General features: G+C 34.2%; 4 protein-coding genes and 2 non-coding genes across 6 annotated transcripts; 4 read left to right on the top strand and 2 right to left on the bottom strand.

Annotated features, from left to right (window-relative positions):
• The first annotated feature begins 712 nt into the window (after positions 1-712).
• On the top strand, positions 713-4903 carry aqp8a.1 (aquaporin 8a, tandem duplicate 1). The gene is made up of 5 exons (XM_087783050.1): positions 713-948; positions 1656-1782; positions 1853-2055; positions 3662-3796; positions 4782-4903. Exons 1-5 carry the CDS (start codon positions 713-715, stop codon positions 4822-4824), a joined length of 744 nt encoding a protein of 247 aa, XP_087639176.1. The 3' UTR covers positions 4825-4903.
• Positions 4904-5667: 764 nt separating this feature from the next.
• On the bottom strand, positions 5668-6459 carry hbae5 (hemoglobin, alpha embryonic 5). Its single transcript, XM_087784997.1, has 3 exons — positions 6300-6459; positions 5994-6201; positions 5668-5880 (listed from the first exon to the last, which is right to left on the bottom strand). Exons 1-3 carry the CDS (start codon positions 6392-6394, stop codon positions 5752-5754), a joined length of 432 nt encoding a protein of 143 aa, XP_087641123.1. The 5' UTR covers positions 6395-6459; the 3' UTR covers positions 5668-5751.
• Positions 6460-7786: 1327 nt separating this feature from the next.
• On the top strand, positions 7787-7880 carry trnai-uau (transfer RNA isoleucine (anticodon UAU)). The gene is made up of 2 exons: positions 7787-7824; positions 7845-7880. It is a non-coding gene; the product is annotated as a tRNA-Ile (tRNA).
• Positions 7881-9055: 1175 nt separating this feature from the next.
• On the top strand, positions 9056-9149 carry trnai-uau (transfer RNA isoleucine (anticodon UAU)). Its single transcript has 2 exons — positions 9056-9093; positions 9114-9149. It is a non-coding gene; the product is annotated as a tRNA-Ile (tRNA).
• Positions 9150-11605: 2456 nt separating this feature from the next.
• On the top strand, positions 11606-12333 carry LOC148086757 (hemoglobin subunit beta-1-like). Its single transcript, XM_087784995.1, has 3 exons — positions 11606-11764; positions 11838-12060; positions 12117-12333. The coding sequence occupies exons 1-3, from the start codon at positions 11673-11675 to the stop codon at positions 12243-12245; spliced, it is 444 nt and encodes a 147-aa protein (XP_087641121.1). The 5' UTR covers positions 11606-11672; the 3' UTR covers positions 12246-12333.
• A 1222-nt stretch (positions 12334-13555) lies between these two features.
• hbae4 (hemoglobin alpha embryonic-4) lies at positions 13556-17100 on the bottom strand. The gene is made up of 3 exons (XM_087784996.1): positions 16855-17100; positions 15233-15437; positions 13556-13772 (listed from the first exon to the last, which is right to left on the bottom strand). Exons 1-3 carry the CDS (start codon positions 16944-16946, stop codon positions 13644-13646), a joined length of 426 nt encoding a protein of 141 aa, XP_087641122.1. The 5' UTR covers positions 16947-17100; the 3' UTR covers positions 13556-13643.
• Positions 17101-17331: the final 231 nt, after the last annotated feature.

Raw genomic sequence — 17331 nt, 5'->3', positions numbered from 1 at the left:
TGACACAGATTAAATTATTCTTTATCTTTTACTGCATACATGTATTTACTTTTGTCAGTAATAGTTGTGTGACTATAAAGGTTTGAACATTAAAAATAACAGTACTGCACTTTCCTGTGTTGCTTTTGAATATAAACAACGTAAAAATATTCATACCAAAAATCAATATTAAATATTTTTACTACCAGGAGAAACAATATCAAATCTGTCAAATCAGCAAAACTAAAAAGCAGAAATGCAGACTCATCTACGTCACTCATTTCTAACTTATTATGAATTTCTTTAGGATGATGAAATCAATTTTATGTTGCAATTCTGTGTTTGATATAGTTTTTACTCATATATAATATACAATATTTCAGTGGACCGTACATGGGATGTAATAGAGCTTTTAATACCAAATACTAAAGAAATACACAACCTTTAATATTTAATTAAAAAAAATTATTTGATATTTAACTATTTTTAAATACATATCTTTAATAAAACAAATATAACTGACTAGTTCCAACACTAGTGAGTTAAACCCTCTTGATTTAAAAAAAAGTATTTAGCAATAAAACGTTAACCTTATGAAACTCTGATGTTTTTTTTATGATTAACTGCCAACAATGACAGGAAGTGATGGACGTGAGGATGTGCGTGTGTGAGTGACGTCTTCCTCTGGACTACATTAGCAGGCCGACCCTCGCTGTCAGTCACAGTCGCAGACATGTCGCCCTCAGAGAGTAAGGTGGAAGTCCTGACGGTGGAGGCAGGGTCTGCGGTCAGGAGGACCTGCAGCATCTTCCAGAAGTACGTGCAGCCGTGTCTGGCCGAGCTGTTCGGCACCAGCTTGTTCGTGTTTGTTGGATGTTCCTCCGGCGTCGAGGCCGAAGACATCGTCCAGCCCGCTCTGGCCCACGGGCTGGCCCTGGTGGTTCTGATCACGGTGTTTGGACCCGTCAGGTAATAACGTCGTACGTTCTATGAAGTACTTACTTCTATGGAAGTATATTAGTGCCATCAGGGGGTTGACTTTAACGTTCCAAATGTTCAAAGTTGAGAAGATGTTTTTTAACCGTAATGATTATATCTTTATTAAATAATCCAATTTTCTAAATTGAAATTTTGAATTTGTATATTTGTATTATATTGTTGTATATTTTCAAATTAAATGAATGTATGTATGTATGTTTATTTATGTAAATGTAATGAACATTTATTTTTTAATTATTGGAATTATGAGTTTAAATTACAAATTTGATACAAATTAACAATTTAGTTCATATTGAAAACAAATGTCAATACAATTATTCAATAAAAACAAATCCAACCTTTCAGAAAGGTTCTTTAAATCAATATTTGTTGAACTTATAGCCTCTTAAAATCAATTAAAATATTGGTATCATATGGCCACAATTTTTGTATTGAATTTAAAAGGCTACAAATACAAATATATGGAATTAAACCTCATCGTATACTTCTGTTGTCTCTGGGTCAAGGTGAACGACCTCCCTGGCTTCCAGAAATACAAGTAGAGTGGTGGAGGTCGTTCACATTGACCAAAAGACAACACAAGGGATACCACAAACACATTTTTTTCCCCAAGACTTTTTCTAATGACATTGATATACTTCACTCTGCAAACTGATGTTGAATGATTCTGGCTTCAGTGGCGGACACTTTAACCCCGCGGTGTCTCTGAGCGTCTTCCTCTGCGGAGGCTTGGATCTGGCTCTGCTGGGACCTTACGTGGCGGCTCAGGTACTGGGAGGTTTGGTCGGCGCTGGGATGACGAAGGTGAGAAATTAGAAAAATACACCGTTGGGTTTTCTTCATAAATTGGGATTGACCTTGACATTGACCTCAGGCTCTGTGGTCAGAGGTGTTGTACAGTTCTGCTCACGGGTCAGCGTTCAGTGCAGCAGAGGTGGGTCCAGCAACGATAGCGGAGATGATCCTGACCATGTTCCTCTGCTCTGTGGTCTGCATGACGGCGGTCAACAAAGCTACACAAACACACTTGGCTCCTCTGTGTATCGGACTCACTGTGACCACCGGCATCTTGGCAGCGTGAGTCTCTTGACACTTCTGTGGTGTTATTACCGTTTCAAAAGTCTTATAACTGCGTTAAAGGTTTTACAAATAACATTACTGTGATCTGCAAATGTGTTACTAGATTTACAAATGTGTAACCAGATCAACAAACATGTAACTAGATTTACAATTCATAACATAATTTACTATTGCGTAGCTACATTTACAGATGTGTAACTAGATTAATTAATTAATTAATTAATTATTAATTAATTAATTAATCTAGTAATTAAATTATTAATTCATTATTAATTAATTAAGCTAAATGATTTTGGTGTATTGAGATTTTTTTTTTATTAATTAAAAATTACACATTTGTGAATAGAGTTTGCAATCCCTAAGTCTAGTTTCATGTTTGTAAAACAGTAAAACATTTGTAAATCTAGTCACACATTTATAAATCTAGTCACACATTTGTAAATCTAGTCACACATTTATAAATCTAGTCACACATTTGAAAGTCTAGTTACACATTTGTAAATGTAGTCACACATTTGTAAATCTAGTCACACATTTATAAATCTAGTCACACATTTGAAAGTCTAGTTACACATTTGTAAATGTAGTCACACATTTGTAAATCTAATCACACATTTATAAATATAGTTAAACATTTGTAAATCTAATCATACATTTATAAATATAGTTAAACATTTGTAAATCTAATCATACATTTATAAATATAGTTAAACATTTGAAAATGTAGTCACACATTTGTAAATCTAATCACACATTTATAAATATAGTTAAACATTTGTAAATCTAATCCCACATTTATAAATATAGTTAAACATTTGTAAATCTAATCATACATTTATAAATATAGTTAAACATTTGTAAATGTAGTCACACATTTGTAAATCTAATCACACATTTATAAATATAGTTAAACATTTGTAAATCTAATCCCACATTTATAAATATAGTTAAACATTTGTAAATCTAATCATACATTTATAAATATAGTTAAACATTTGTAAATCTAGCCACACATTTGTAAATCTAGTTTAACATTTGTAAATCTAGTTACACATTCATCAATCCAGTTTAACATTTGTAAATCTAGTTACACATGCATCAATCCAGTTAAACATTTGTAAATCTAGTAACATGTTTGTAAATCTAGTTTCACATTAGTTAATCTAGTAACACATTTGTAAATCTAGTTTCACATTAGTAAATCTAGTAACACATTTGTAAATCTAGTCACACCTTTGTAAATGCAGTCACACATTTGTTAATCTAGTAATACATTTGTAAATCTAGTCACACATTTTTAAATCTAGTCACAAATTTGTAAATCTAGTAACACGTTTGTTAATCGTATCACACATTTGTAAATCCAGTAACATCTTTGTAAATCTAGTGACACATTTGAAAATGGCTTCTTTTTTTTTTTTTAAACCAAAATATTTATAGCTTTTATTTGTAAAGGGAAGTTATCTGAGGGTCACAGTACAGATACAAATACATATTTGTAAAAACATACTTTTGAAACAATAACATCCCATACACTCTGGTTCCCCCTCACAGTCTGGATGTTCCACATGTGTGATGGATGTATTTGAACCTTCTTTCACAGCGGAAGTCTCTCCGGCGGATGCATGAACCCGGCCCGAGCGTTCGGTCCAGCTGTGGCCGCGAAATACTGGACTCATCACTGGGTCTACTGGGCGGGACCTCTGTGTGGCTCCTTGCTCTCAGCCGGGCTCATCAGGTACGTCACTTCTGTGTTCGAAATGTAGAAATATTTATATTCAGCATCTTTTAATTCACACTCATTTACGTAGTTTAAACTTAAATATACTTCAGAGTTTCATCATGTTCTGTGGCTACATCCGTCCAAATGGTGCTGTTTGATGAAGCAAGTTAGTGTGGTTTAGTTTTGGATAAACACCTGAACTACAGGTTTTTCAGAAATGTGTTACTGAACAAAGAATATAAATATGTTTTGTATGATAACATTAATGACAACAACCACAACAATATTTGTAATGATCACATTTTCTGGCTTCTAAAATTTCGTTTTTATATAAAACATAAAGGATGATTCTGGATGTCACTTTCAGCTTAAAAACGTTACTGTAAAGCATATGTTTGCATACTGTATCTCAAATTGTTGTATGGCCTCATTTTAAATATTTTATTTATGTTAACAATATTGTTTTTCTGTTATTATTATTTATTTATTTTCATTCTTTAATTTTTCATTCTTCCATTATTCAAACATAAAATATGAACGTGGTAAAGTTTGAGAAACCGTCCAAATGCTTTAAAAATATTGTTTTATATTTATATAAAGTAAATTTATTTATAAAAAAAAATTAAGTTAAGATTTAGGTTGGTTAATTGTTGAGGCCGTAATCGCTCTTAATTTCTACTGTTATTATTCCTTATTATTTGTATTGTGTTTGTTTTATCCTACGGCTCTTTAATGTATGCAATTTTATTATATTTTTTTTATACATTTTATTGTTTTCCTTTTTTTTGTCAAGTGTCATTGAGAGCTTTAAGTGCATTTAAATTAAAATATATTATATTATTATTATTAAAGCAGCAATACGTTGTTGTTTCTCCCCCTAGTGTCAAAACCATGTTACTGCAATGTCGCAAACGTACTTTACTTGTGACACCTAATAAAACACTGTCTCTGGCGTCAAATGAGTGTCATTGCTTTAATAAAATGAATAAATTGTCTGCAGGTTACTGTTTGGGGATCAGAAGACTCGAATTGTTCTGAGGTGAACGTTTGATGGAGACAGGAGACATCAACTGCATGGATCAACAACTCAATAGTTTTCTAAAATAAACATCTTTCTCAACGTCTCTTATTCAGTGTTTGTGTTATAAGTGCTAATAACAGGAATGAAGGGATTGAGCTCAATGAATATAATAATGTATTGATAATATTAAAATACACAAGGTCAATATAATCGTGTGTATAGTTATGTATTCATCTAAAGGGGCAGAAAAAGATTCATGACTATTTAAACCATATTTAATAAATATTATACAAAGATCATTGCAATCATTTCAGTTTATCAGTAATTTTATGCAGTAATCCACCCGAAGCTTCTCTCGTCTCTCCTTTTTTAGATCGTTTGGTTAATACGTGTAGGCTGTTTATAATAGTATATATTATAGATTTTACGCACCTGTGTTCATGTGGCCCTCATGCGGTCAAAGATCATGTCGCAACTAACAATATTATTTGTATTTCTATTATTTATCACCAGCCTCTAAATATAATGATACGGTTTTTGTTTTAGGGCTTTTATACTTTATTAATTTCGGTTAGTATTTATTTCCCCTCCAAAAAGAGTTAAGTGAATACAAAGAAAATATATTAGATTTAAAAACTAAATACGACTATTTTTAAATGCAATAAATTAATTATTTCAGCCTATTTGGCTTGATTTTATGACTTTATTTAGTACTTTTCTCTCTCTTTTTTGTACTCTTTCTAAATCCCCCATGATTAGTGCTAAACTTGTATATCTTAAAACGTATATACTTGTTTTTATTTATTATATTTTCATTATTTTTATGACAATATCAAATCGTTGATGTGACACAAGGAAGAGACCATTTTTTGTTTTTCAGTCAGACATTATTTTATTCAACCACATTGAACATGGTGGTCGGATGTCAGACCCGGTGCATGATGGGAGATTAGCGGTACTTGTCGGACAGAGCCAGGGCCACGTTGGCCAGGAACTTGTCGAGGGACAAGTGGGCTTCTGGGGTGAAGTCCTTGGGGAACATGTTGGCAATGACCACCAGGATGCAGTGGCTCAAGATCTACACAAGAAACCAGATACAAATATTATATATTAAAGATTTTACGCACATGTTATTATTATTATTATTTGGATTCGTTCGATCGTTGCCATGGATAGAGTTGGGGGTCTCACCTTGAAGTTGGCGGGGTCCACTCTCAGGGTGAAGGCGTGCAGCTCGCTCATCTCCAGGAGACCAGCGGTCAAGTTGTCGATCTTGTTGACGGCCAGCGCGATGCCACCCATGACGGTCTTGCCGTGCTTCTTGACGGGCCCGGAGCCCACGGACAGGTCCGTCCAGTGGGCGAAGTAGGTCTTGGTCTGAGGATACACGGTCAGCATCCTGGGGGGACAGAGACGAGGTCGTGGGTTCCACTATTTTTTGGAGAAGATCGAAACAACAGAGCCTCTGAAATAATAAAATCGATGACGTCATCTCACCTGCCAAGAGCGTCCGCGCCGATGGCGTCGGAAGACTTGGAGATCTTGCTCCAGAGAGCCTTGACGGCAGCCTTGTCCTTGTCGTTCAAACTCATGGTTGGGTGTTGTGATGTCGGGCTCCGCTCGGACCTCTATTTAAACGCACGGGTCACACCCCTGGTGTGGCACGAGGGCTGATAGTGGGGGGCCCCGCCGGTGACGCGCACTTGGCACCGATGGTGACGGTTGAATTGCTGTGCCATGGTGAGAGGGGAAAATATGCAACTCATGGTTTGGCGTCTCGAACACGTTTGGACGGTTTATTGATCTGATATAGGAAGCATGTTTATCTTCCTTCAGCAGAATCGATGACCATTAGGTTTATTATTAATAATCTATAACCACAGAAGCTCTAGTCAAGTTAGTCTTTGTGTTTAATGTCTTTGTCATTAATGTTGCCTCCTGCAGTTTGTTTTCATTTCTGTCTCGATTCGATGGGAAAAAACACAGAAATCTAAAATAATTTAAATACTTAATTGATAATTACATTTTACAAATAATATATTAGGTTTAGACATGTCTTTATAGAAGGATTACTCGGGTTTTAGTGATTCCTTGAAATCATTTCATAATTTGTTTTTATTGAAGCAAACATTTCAAATGTTCAAACTTCTAATTGTTTTATTGAAATGTTTTAGGATTTTTTTAGTAGTTCAATTCAGTAATTTAAATATTGAAAGGAAATGTTTGTTTCTTCAATAATTAAAAATTATTTATTTCCATAATTGTAGTTTTAAAGGTTGGATTTTTCTTTATTGAATGATTGAATTCAATTGCTTGTCCATAGGGACAATAAAAATGAAAGTTGTTGCTTTTTACGCATAAAACATAAAAAAAAAACATTAACATTTCAATAAAAAAACCTTACAATATTTGAAATGTTAACTTCATAACCATTGAATATTCTGATATACTTTCTTATATTTGTCTATAACTATAATGTAAGTGTAGATGAAATACTTTTACAATATTGTATTAAATATTCATATTAAATGATATTTTTATATCAACATAAACACATTTTCCTTATGAGAGGTCGCAGATCCTGCAGTGTAAGTGACCTTAAGTGACACTGATCATCAAAATCACATAATTTAATATTTAAACATTTCCCAACTTATTGTAGTTAGGTTAGTTAAGTGTCAATTAAATATATATTTTTTAAAACAATTTAAATTTCGTTTTTTGATATAATTGTTTCACTTTTTTGCTAAATGTGCTGAACGCAGTAGAAGCCTTGTCAAAGACAAATCCTTAGAAAATCCCCTGGATTCAGATGGTAATCGGTAATTGAAAAAACAAATTTCATCTCTTCACAGACTTCACCCAAATGTCGGCTGGTTCTACTCTGAGCTCACTTAAAAATGATTTGACACAAAGGTAGCTTTTGTCTACATACAAAATGCCATTTACAGGTTGAGGGTTCAATTCCTATAAGCACAGAACAAGCTCCAGTGGCGCAATCGGTTAGCGCGCGGTACTTATAAGACAGTGACCTGATGAGCTATGCCGAGGTTGTGAGTTCAAGCCTCACCTGGAGCAGGTGTTTTTATCAGCATGATGTGACTACAATTATACCATTAGCATCATGTGCACAATTAAACCCTCTTTATACACTCATTTCAACTCAATCTTGGGTTCATATCTCATTTAGAACCACACATCCCCGCATAGAATCCCGGATCCAGATGGTAATCCGTAACTCATGAATAGAGGCTGACCCACTGTGTCACAGAGCAGTGGTTCTACATTGAGCCTCTCCTGGGTGCCTGACCTATAATTAAACTTTACTAAAAAAAAAATCAACTTCACTAATTAACACGAAGATAAATCCATTACCTAAAAACAGAAAAAATATTAAAGTTAGAATGTTTATTTTAAATTATTGGAATAAGAATATCAAACGTTACGTGTAAAATATATTCAATATATTTAATTTAGTAAATTCAATTGTTAAAAAATTAAAACATTCAATAAAGAAATAATTATTATAATTATCATCATATTTGATTAAATTATAATAAAAAAAACACATTAACATTTTAATAAAAAAACATTACAAAATTTAAAATGTTAACCTCATAACCATTCAATATCCTGATATACTTTCTTATATTTGTCTATAACTATAATGTCAGTGTACATGCAATACTTTTACAATATTATTTCAAACTGTCTTTGAGTCATATTATATGATATTTGTAGATCAACATAAACAAATTTTGCAAACTAATCCTCCAGAAGTGTCTGCAGGAGTCCTTATCTGTGAGCCTTCATCTCCAGCCTATGAGAGGTCGTGGATCCTGCAGGGTGTGAGTGACCTGAAGTGACACTGATCATCAAAATCACACTAAAAACAAGTTTAATTTAATATTTAAACATTTCCTGTCTATTGTAGTTATGTTAGTTGAATGTCAAATAAATATATATATTTTTTTTAAAAATCGTTTTTTGATATAATTGTTTCACTTTTATGCTAAATGTGCTGAACGCAGAAGAAGCCTTGTCAAAGACAATCCTTAGAAAGTCCCCTGGATCCAGATGGTAATCTGTATTTAAAAAAACTAATTTCATTAATCTCTTCCCAGACTTCACCCAAACGTGGCTAATTCTACTCTGAGCTCACTTAAAAATGATTTGACACAAAGGTAGCTTTTGTCTACATAGAATATGCCATTTACAGGTTGAGGGTTCAAATCCTTTAAAGCACAGAACAAGCTCCAGTGGCGCAATCGGTTAGCGCGCGGTACTTATAAGACAGTGACCTGATGAGCTATGCCGAGGTTGTGAGTTCGAGCCTCACCTGGAGCAGATCTTTTTATCAGCATGACGTGACTACAATTCTACCACTAGCATCATGTACCACAGGTGTCAAACTGGTCCAGAAAAGGGCCGAGACGGTGCAGGTTTTGGATCCAACCAGTCAAGCACACATGAGTTGTTGTTAATTGTCAGTCAGGTGTTGCTTGTTTAAGCCGACACCCGATTGGTTAATGCATGTGTGCTTGACTGTTTGGAACAAAAACCTACACCACCCTGGCCCTTTTCTGGACCAGTTTGACACCTGTGATGATTAAACCCCCTCAATAGACTCATTTCAACTCAATCTTGGGTTCATATCTCATTTAGAACTACAAATCCTTCCATAGATTCCTGGATCCAGATGGTAATCCGTAACTCGTGTATAGAGGCTCACCCACTATGTCACAGAGCAGTGGTTCTACACTGAGCATCTCCTGGGTGACTGACCCTTAACACAAAGATAACACCATTAAATCATTACCTAAAAAAAACAGAACAATTATTTTATTTGGAGAGATCACAACACCTTAATAATAACCCCAGTGATATCTCAGGGCTAATGTGACCCAATAGCCCAAAAACAAATGTGTTTGCTTTATCCCTTGTGTTGTCTCTGGTTCAAGGTGAACTTCCTTCCTGGCTTTCATGACTGCATATACAGTGGTGAAGGTCGTTCGATTACATTTGGTTTCGGGCCACCTTGACCCTGAGTTAACACAAGGGATAAAAAAGGGCACATTTACATTTGTATTGAGCTAAAATGTAGAACAGTCTTTTTTAACTTTTAATAAATAATGCCTCTTTGGAAAGTCCAACTCTTTAAATACATTCATTAAATATTTCATATTATTACCTTTTTTCTCTCCGAACTTGTCCTCTCTAAACCGTGAAGGACCACATCAAGTAGGAGACGGAGACACACCTGGAGCTTCAGGTTTCAGACTTCTGATTTAAGTACACACAATATATAGGTGATATAATAATATAGTATGTTATCGTTGAGGGCAAGTTGGTGTCACCTTGAGACGGACCAACACTCTCATATACACAAACTTCTTCTCATCGTCCTCGTGTGTCTGGTATTACATGAATGTAAAAATCTGTTTTGTTACATTTATGAAGGCGAACAAGGTTTCAAAACTCATGCAGATATGAGGCGTGGAAACACTCTAGAGGGTTGTTTTCAGGAAGTCTTACTAAACACTTTTCTTTATCAAGCAGATCATTTTTTTTCAATCGAGGTGGATTTTGGCAGAGGGTCATGGGTGGAGGGGGGAGTGGCAGATACAAGGGTGGTCTAACAGATAACACACTTGGCACCAAGTTGATTCGATACGAAAACATGTTTTTTTAATAGATTCTGAATAAATTGTGTTCATTAATGTATGTTTTTTCCATTACTAAGTGCATCAAATAAAAGAATACAAGCAAATACACCTTTATTATTTTTAACAATTTATTATATGCAAATTACAAATGCAATTGAATTAAGTGAATTAAATATGTTTATGAATATATTCTTAAAGATTAAGAATAAGCTAAGAATGTTGCTTTTTTCCTGCATGATTATATATGAGTTTGTTTGCAGTCGATGGTGTAAAAAAATGTATTTCGTGAATAAATAAAATGCATATATAATTTACTGCAATTTACAAATAATTTTAAATGATCATTTATAAAAAAATATATATTTGGACATGCCTTTATAATAAAACGGCCACTCAGTCTTTCTTTGAATAAAATACATAACGCTTCAAAGATTGTCTTTTTGGCTGCTTTTGTTTTCTTTTTTCTATGTTGATTTTATTTTGACTCATTTTTGTAATATTCTTTTCTCAGGTTTGGGATTAACTTTGTTTAAAATTTAAAAAAAAGGCTACTTTTTTTTTTTTCATACATTGCTATATTTTATTCATGCAAAGGTTTGAACAAAATAATACAAATAATAATAATAATAATAATAATAATAATAATAATAATAATAATGGCCAAAACCAGAGATTTGTTTTACAGAAATAAAATAACTAAAAATAGATATAATAAAGGAAAAACTAAACAAAAATAAAATAAGGTCAGAAGCCAAACAAAATGTTTGGGATTATTTTTTAAACAATAATTAACAACTTTTCGATTAAACTGATTGCCTGTTATGTTATGAAAACTGAGGGATTATTATTTGTAATATCTTGTTGATTTTTATTTTATTTTTACTGTTTTTTTTATCCAGATAGAATCTGTTTAAATCAATATGCATGTGTTTGCTAACCAAACAGTTTTACAATATAAAATGTATACTGTAAAATATATTGCAGCTCTTTATGTGACATGATATTTTTATATGAATAATTCTGCAGACTAATGCTCCAGAACTTTCTGGAGGATTCCTTATCTGTGAGCTTTCATCTCCGGCCTATCAGAGGGCGTGGATGCTGCAGGGTGTGGGTGACCCCAGGAGGTTTAAATGCGGGTGGCACCACCTGCACAAGTTATTCAGTTTTTCTTCACGAGCCTGAAACATAAACCAGCGCAACCATGGTGGACTGGACCGACAAGGAGCGAGCCATCATCAGCAAGATCTTCTCAAGCATGGACTACAACGATGTAGGCCCCAAGGCTCTGAGCAGGTGACCCCCCCCCACCACCACCGCTGACCCACGTGGTCTCCACCTGTCTCATCCTCTTCTCTGTCCCCCTCAGGTGTCTGATCGTGTACCCCTGGACCCAGAGGTACTTCGGGGCCTTCGGAAACCTCTACAACGCCGAGGCCATCATTAACAACCAGAACATCGCGGATCACGGCATCAAGGTCCTGCACGGCCTGGACCGGGCCGTGAAGAACATGGACAACATCAAGAACACCTACGCCGAGCTGAGCGTGCTGCACTCCGAGAAGCTGCACGTGGACCCGGACAACTTCAGGGTAAGAGCCCGAATATCTGCTGGTTCTGAAGAGTGTCTGACCCGCTGCTCCTCCAGCTGCTGGCCGACTGCCTGACCATCGTCATCTCCGCCAAGATGGGCTGCGACTTCACTCCTGAGATCCAAGCCGCCTTCCAGAAGTTCCTGACCGTGGTGGTGTCCGCCCTGGGCCGACAGTACCACTAGAACCGGAACGTCTGCCAGATGGAGGAAACAAACGTTTCGTGGAGACACGAAACGTTTGTCTCTGAAAAATAAATCAAGTCGGAACTGAGGTTGTCATTGTTTGCTTCTTCTATGGACTTTTATTTTAGGTTTAAAAGTAGTTCAAATCTGAATACGTCTATTGCTGAGCTTATAGCGCCCCCTACAGTATGTATGGACACGTTGACTAAATTATCTTTGGGTTTCTCAGTTCGTTATTTAAACTATGACAACGTCAATATCAACCAGAAATGAAAACATCTATTCATTTTGCCTGTTATTTCGGCATGTTTTAATTTGTATTACATGTCCTTTACACTATAGTATAGTTGGAAGTGTTTATAAAATGGTTCACTTTAAATAATACATCCTATATGTACAAGTCTATCGTGTTTAATCATATTCAAACACTTTTCGAATATAAATAAACAATTTTAATCTTCAATCAAACAATTTTAAAATAAAATTAAAATAATTTACAACTATAAACTATAACCAAACTATTTAATTCTATAATATAAATATTTTAAGCTGTAATCAAACTTTTAAAAACTATAATAAAACTATTTTAAGTCTATAATCAAACAATTCTAAGCTATACTTAAACTATTTCAACTATTATAAAACAATTTGAAGCTTGAATGAAACGTTTTAAAGCTATAATCAAACTATTTTCAGTTTATAATCAAATAATTTTAAGCTATAAATAAATTATTCAAACTATTTTCAAACAATTTCAAGCTTGAATAAAACTTTTTAAAGCTATAATCAAACTATTTTAAACAATGCTAAGCTATAATCAAACTATTTAAATCTATAATCAAACTATTTTAAACTATTATCAAACCATTTTTAGCTATAGTCAAACTATTTAAATCTATAATAAAACAATTTTAAGCTGTTATCAAACTATTTAAAACTATAATAGAACTATTTAAAACTATAATAAAACTACTTCAAACTATAATCAAACCATCTTAAGATGATCAAATACAATGTTTTTTCGAGATTAAAAAGGAACAAAAAGAATAAAATATGTCAATATTTATATTCTTATGTTCAAAAATACTAAAGTTTCACTGAACATAATATTTACTTTGTACTTAAACAAACATTGCAGATTGTTTTATTAACATATTGCACAAACAAAAATGATATTGAAGAAAGTAGTATATCCATGTAAATTGCTGAATCATCTTTGAAAATCATTTCTTTGTCTCAATTGAACACAATTCCTGGATATTGTGGTAAGTTTTACAGTCAAACGTTGTCAAGTGAATCACTGAAATCCCTCATAGATGATGGAATATTATTTATTACAAACTATAACACAGTTAAATGAACAGAGAAACACTTGAGTCCAGATCCTCCTCCACACTCTTATCTGTACTTGGCAGCGAGCACAGCAGCAAACGCTGACAGGAACTTGTCCATGGCTGCGTGGAGAACCGGCGTGAAGTCGTCGCCCATGTGGATGGCCAGAGTGACGAGCATACAGTGAGAGAACTTCTGCAGGAGGAGAGACCAGAAGATTGTTAGTGTCAACCAGGGCCGGGTCTAGACAGGCATGTATGAGGGGGCAGCCACAAATCTTGAGGGGGCATTGTGCTGTTACTTACTTACTTACATGTAAGTTTGAGGGGGCACAACATTTATTTGAGGGGGCCAGGCCCCCTCTTGCCCCTGCCTAGACCCGGCCCTGGTGTCAACTCAAAGTTCCTTCAACTATGTTTTACACTTTTGTATGATTGTGCAAATAAAGATGCTTATATGTTTTACCATGTCATATTTTAACTTGTTAAAAAAACGTAATATAAAACAAAAATACCACATTTTAGCTCTGGGGCCACATGGATGGAAATCTGTTCAAAATGATCCAGACAAGCATACATATATTTACTTTAAAATAACAACTGTCGAATGTCTGTTTGTTTTTTCAAAATGTTGGTCTCTTCTTTGCTGTCTTGACATTTTTTAATATCTGTTATCGGCAAACATCGAAGGTTCGAACTTATTTTCATTACTGGGGTAATGAGGGCTCTGAAAAAATCATGTTAAAAGTAAAAGCAGCGATTGAAAATAGCAGCTATATGTGCCACCCAGTGGACACATTGGGAAATTGCAGCTAATATTTACACTCGTGGCCCAGATTGAAGTCGTATGCGGGTCAGTTTTGGTGGCCCTGGCTTTGAGGGTCCGTGTGAAGACCTCATCTTTAAAACTGCTCAAATAAACTGTATTGAAGTAAATCAGTTTCATTAAAATATTTAATGGTTAACTTCAATATTTATAATGTTTATACTTTTGTTTTTTAAAGCAATTCATTTTTTTAATTCAAAAGTTTTTATATTAAAAACACTGTCAAAGCAGCATTATTAAATTGAATGAGAATTTAAAAATGTACAATTAAGATTTATTTTAATTATTAATTACTATTATTTTTAATGGAATAATGTGTAATCTGTAAAACTATATTTAAAATGTTGCCACTGTTATAAAATATATAAAATTAACATTTAACATTAATTTAAAGGGCTCGGAATTAAACAAAATATTAAAATTATTACTTGAAAATGTTTTTATTACTTTATTTATTACCTTTTTATTTTTATTTATTTTTGAATTGTCAACATTATAATATATCAAACTCTGAACATCTTATTATTCATTTAAAAGGCATTAATAATATGTATTGCTTTTTAATCATTTGTTTTTGAAATGAGTGAATCAAAATATACGTGTAAAAAAATAATGTATTCATTTTGAAAATATTAAACTTTTAATATTAGAGAGTTCAATCACTCAACAGCACTTTGGAAATGTTATATATTACTCCCAATTATTTATTAATTTGGTTCCTAATTTGAAATAACATAATCATGCACATCTGTAGCAATCTGATATAAACATGAGCACTGAACCATGAACGATCATAATAAAACCATCATAACCATGTTGGACATGCAGACCTTGAAGTTGGTCGGGTCGATCCGCAGCACGTAGGCGTGGTAGGTCTGCAGGGGCGCCAGAGTGACCATCAGCTGACTGATGTCCTTGGCTCCCGCCGCGATGGCCAAGACTATCTTCTTCCCATGTGTTGAGAGGTGAGAAGATCCAGGACTGATGTCCAGGTGGGAGAAATAGGTCTTACTGCCGGGGTACGAGGCAAACATTCTAACAGGACGACGAGGACAAGTTTAGTTCAAATGCATTCAGAGAAAATCTATGTTTTAATAACATTAACAGTTAATGAATGAGATAATATGACAGAAGACCATGAATTAATAAAAATATGCACATGTTAGAATGAATTATGATGATATATATGGTTAATCAGTTGTTTTAAGTTGGTTGGTTAGTGGTTTAACAAATGTTTTAAATCGTTATATTGTTATCAAGTATCCACCATTGATGCCCATTTTAGAAGAACAGCATGTTTTTAGCTTTTAGCTTCATGATACATTCTTATACTATAATAGTAGTGCTAACTTGAGTTCATGTAATTTAGTCTCTTCATCCGTCTATTCGTCTTGACAACTGTAGTAATTTAGTTGTTGTCATTTATAAATCTTGAAAAAACAGAACATATAAGTTTAGGGTTAGCTGTGATGCTAATAGTTGCTAACTAGTATGACCTTATCTGCTAGAACATGTGGGCAGTTATTTTGAACAACTAATGTGTTGATTTAAGTGTGTCTTAAATAGATGTTGGACCTCTATTGTATCATCAGTATGTTTATGTTTGTACAAAACTCTCTTTTCATTGAAATATTTTAATTAGAAAATTATCTTGAGCTCCGCCCACTGAAACCGCTTGGTTTTTCTACAATTGAAGCCTTGTTTACCATAACAACACGCACTGATGTGATTGGTCAAGCATCAAGGTTTGTCACCACACGTCATCAACCTGAGAAGCCTCCACCTCCAAGGGACTTGTTGTATAAAGAAAGCAGGTGTGATATCAGCTGGATGGAGGAGGTGTGAAGCCATTATTATGTCATAATGAGCTTTGCTCTCGTAACCTCTCATTCGCTGAGATTTTCAGACGGGAGAGAACTTAATTAAGTAATAAGTTTAAAACATGTTCATGAGAGACTTACTGCATCTCGGAGAGAAAGACTTCAACATTTGAAACATGAGAGTGAGTCAGAAGAGTTGGAGTTTCACATTAGTTGCCCTTGAAGTATTGTGATAACAGTTATTGAAAACTGATAGTGTTATAAAACAAAATAAGAAATTCTAAAACACATTTTATTAAAGCAATGTTTTGTTTTTTATCATCATATAACGGAAATCATTTTGACATGATTATTGCTCTTACTTTCAAGTGTTATTTAAATAATAATTGACTGACTTTAGAGAACTGTTATTATAACAACAGGGGGCGTCATATTTTTTCTATGAACATATAAATCCAAATCTTAACGGTTTATTGTTGAGAAATTAAAAACAGATAACACTTGGATCTATACAATAAATCATTATTCAACCATAACTATACATAAACACACGTACAAACACACACGATTCAGGAGCAACAAAACAATGTGCAGTCAACACGTGAAATGTTTATTTGTTTGTCCAAACCTACCTAAGAAGAGCATCTCCGCCAATATCTTCAGCCACTGGCGTCAGTTTCTCCCACACTTCTGCAAGTAACTCCTTCTCCTTCTCAGAAAGCATGGCAGCCGAGCTTAGAACACTACACACTCACTGGATCATTCACTTATTGGACCATTTTTCTAACATTAAGCCAGTTTGTCGGTGTGTGTGTCTCCTGTAGTTTGTTTTTTCCTTCTCTCTGTTATCAGACAGACACCAGCTGAGGGTGGAGGCTCCATCTCGCAGATATCTGCAGCTCTACATGCGTCATAGAGGCTTTACACACCTCTGTCATGATGCATTTCATAGAAAGTCAAGAAAAAAAACATGTATACCTATGTGCGCGCAGATATCACTGAGGAACCCCCATTTTTCATTGTTATTTGTGAAATTATCAGAGATTACACCCTTTACCACTCATCATATACAACAGCATGTTTATGTTTTTAGCTTTCATTTAGCTACG

Source organism: Callionymus lyra, chromosome 2, assembly GCF_982586985.1.
Source record: "Callionymus lyra chromosome 2, fCalLyr1.hap1.1, whole genome shotgun sequence".
Taxonomy (NCBI): domain Eukaryota; kingdom Metazoa; phylum Chordata; class Actinopteri; order Syngnathiformes; family Callionymidae; genus Callionymus; species Callionymus lyra.
The sequence above is the reverse complement of the archived record's forward strand: the minus strand, read 5'-3'. Positions and strand labels throughout refer to the sequence as shown.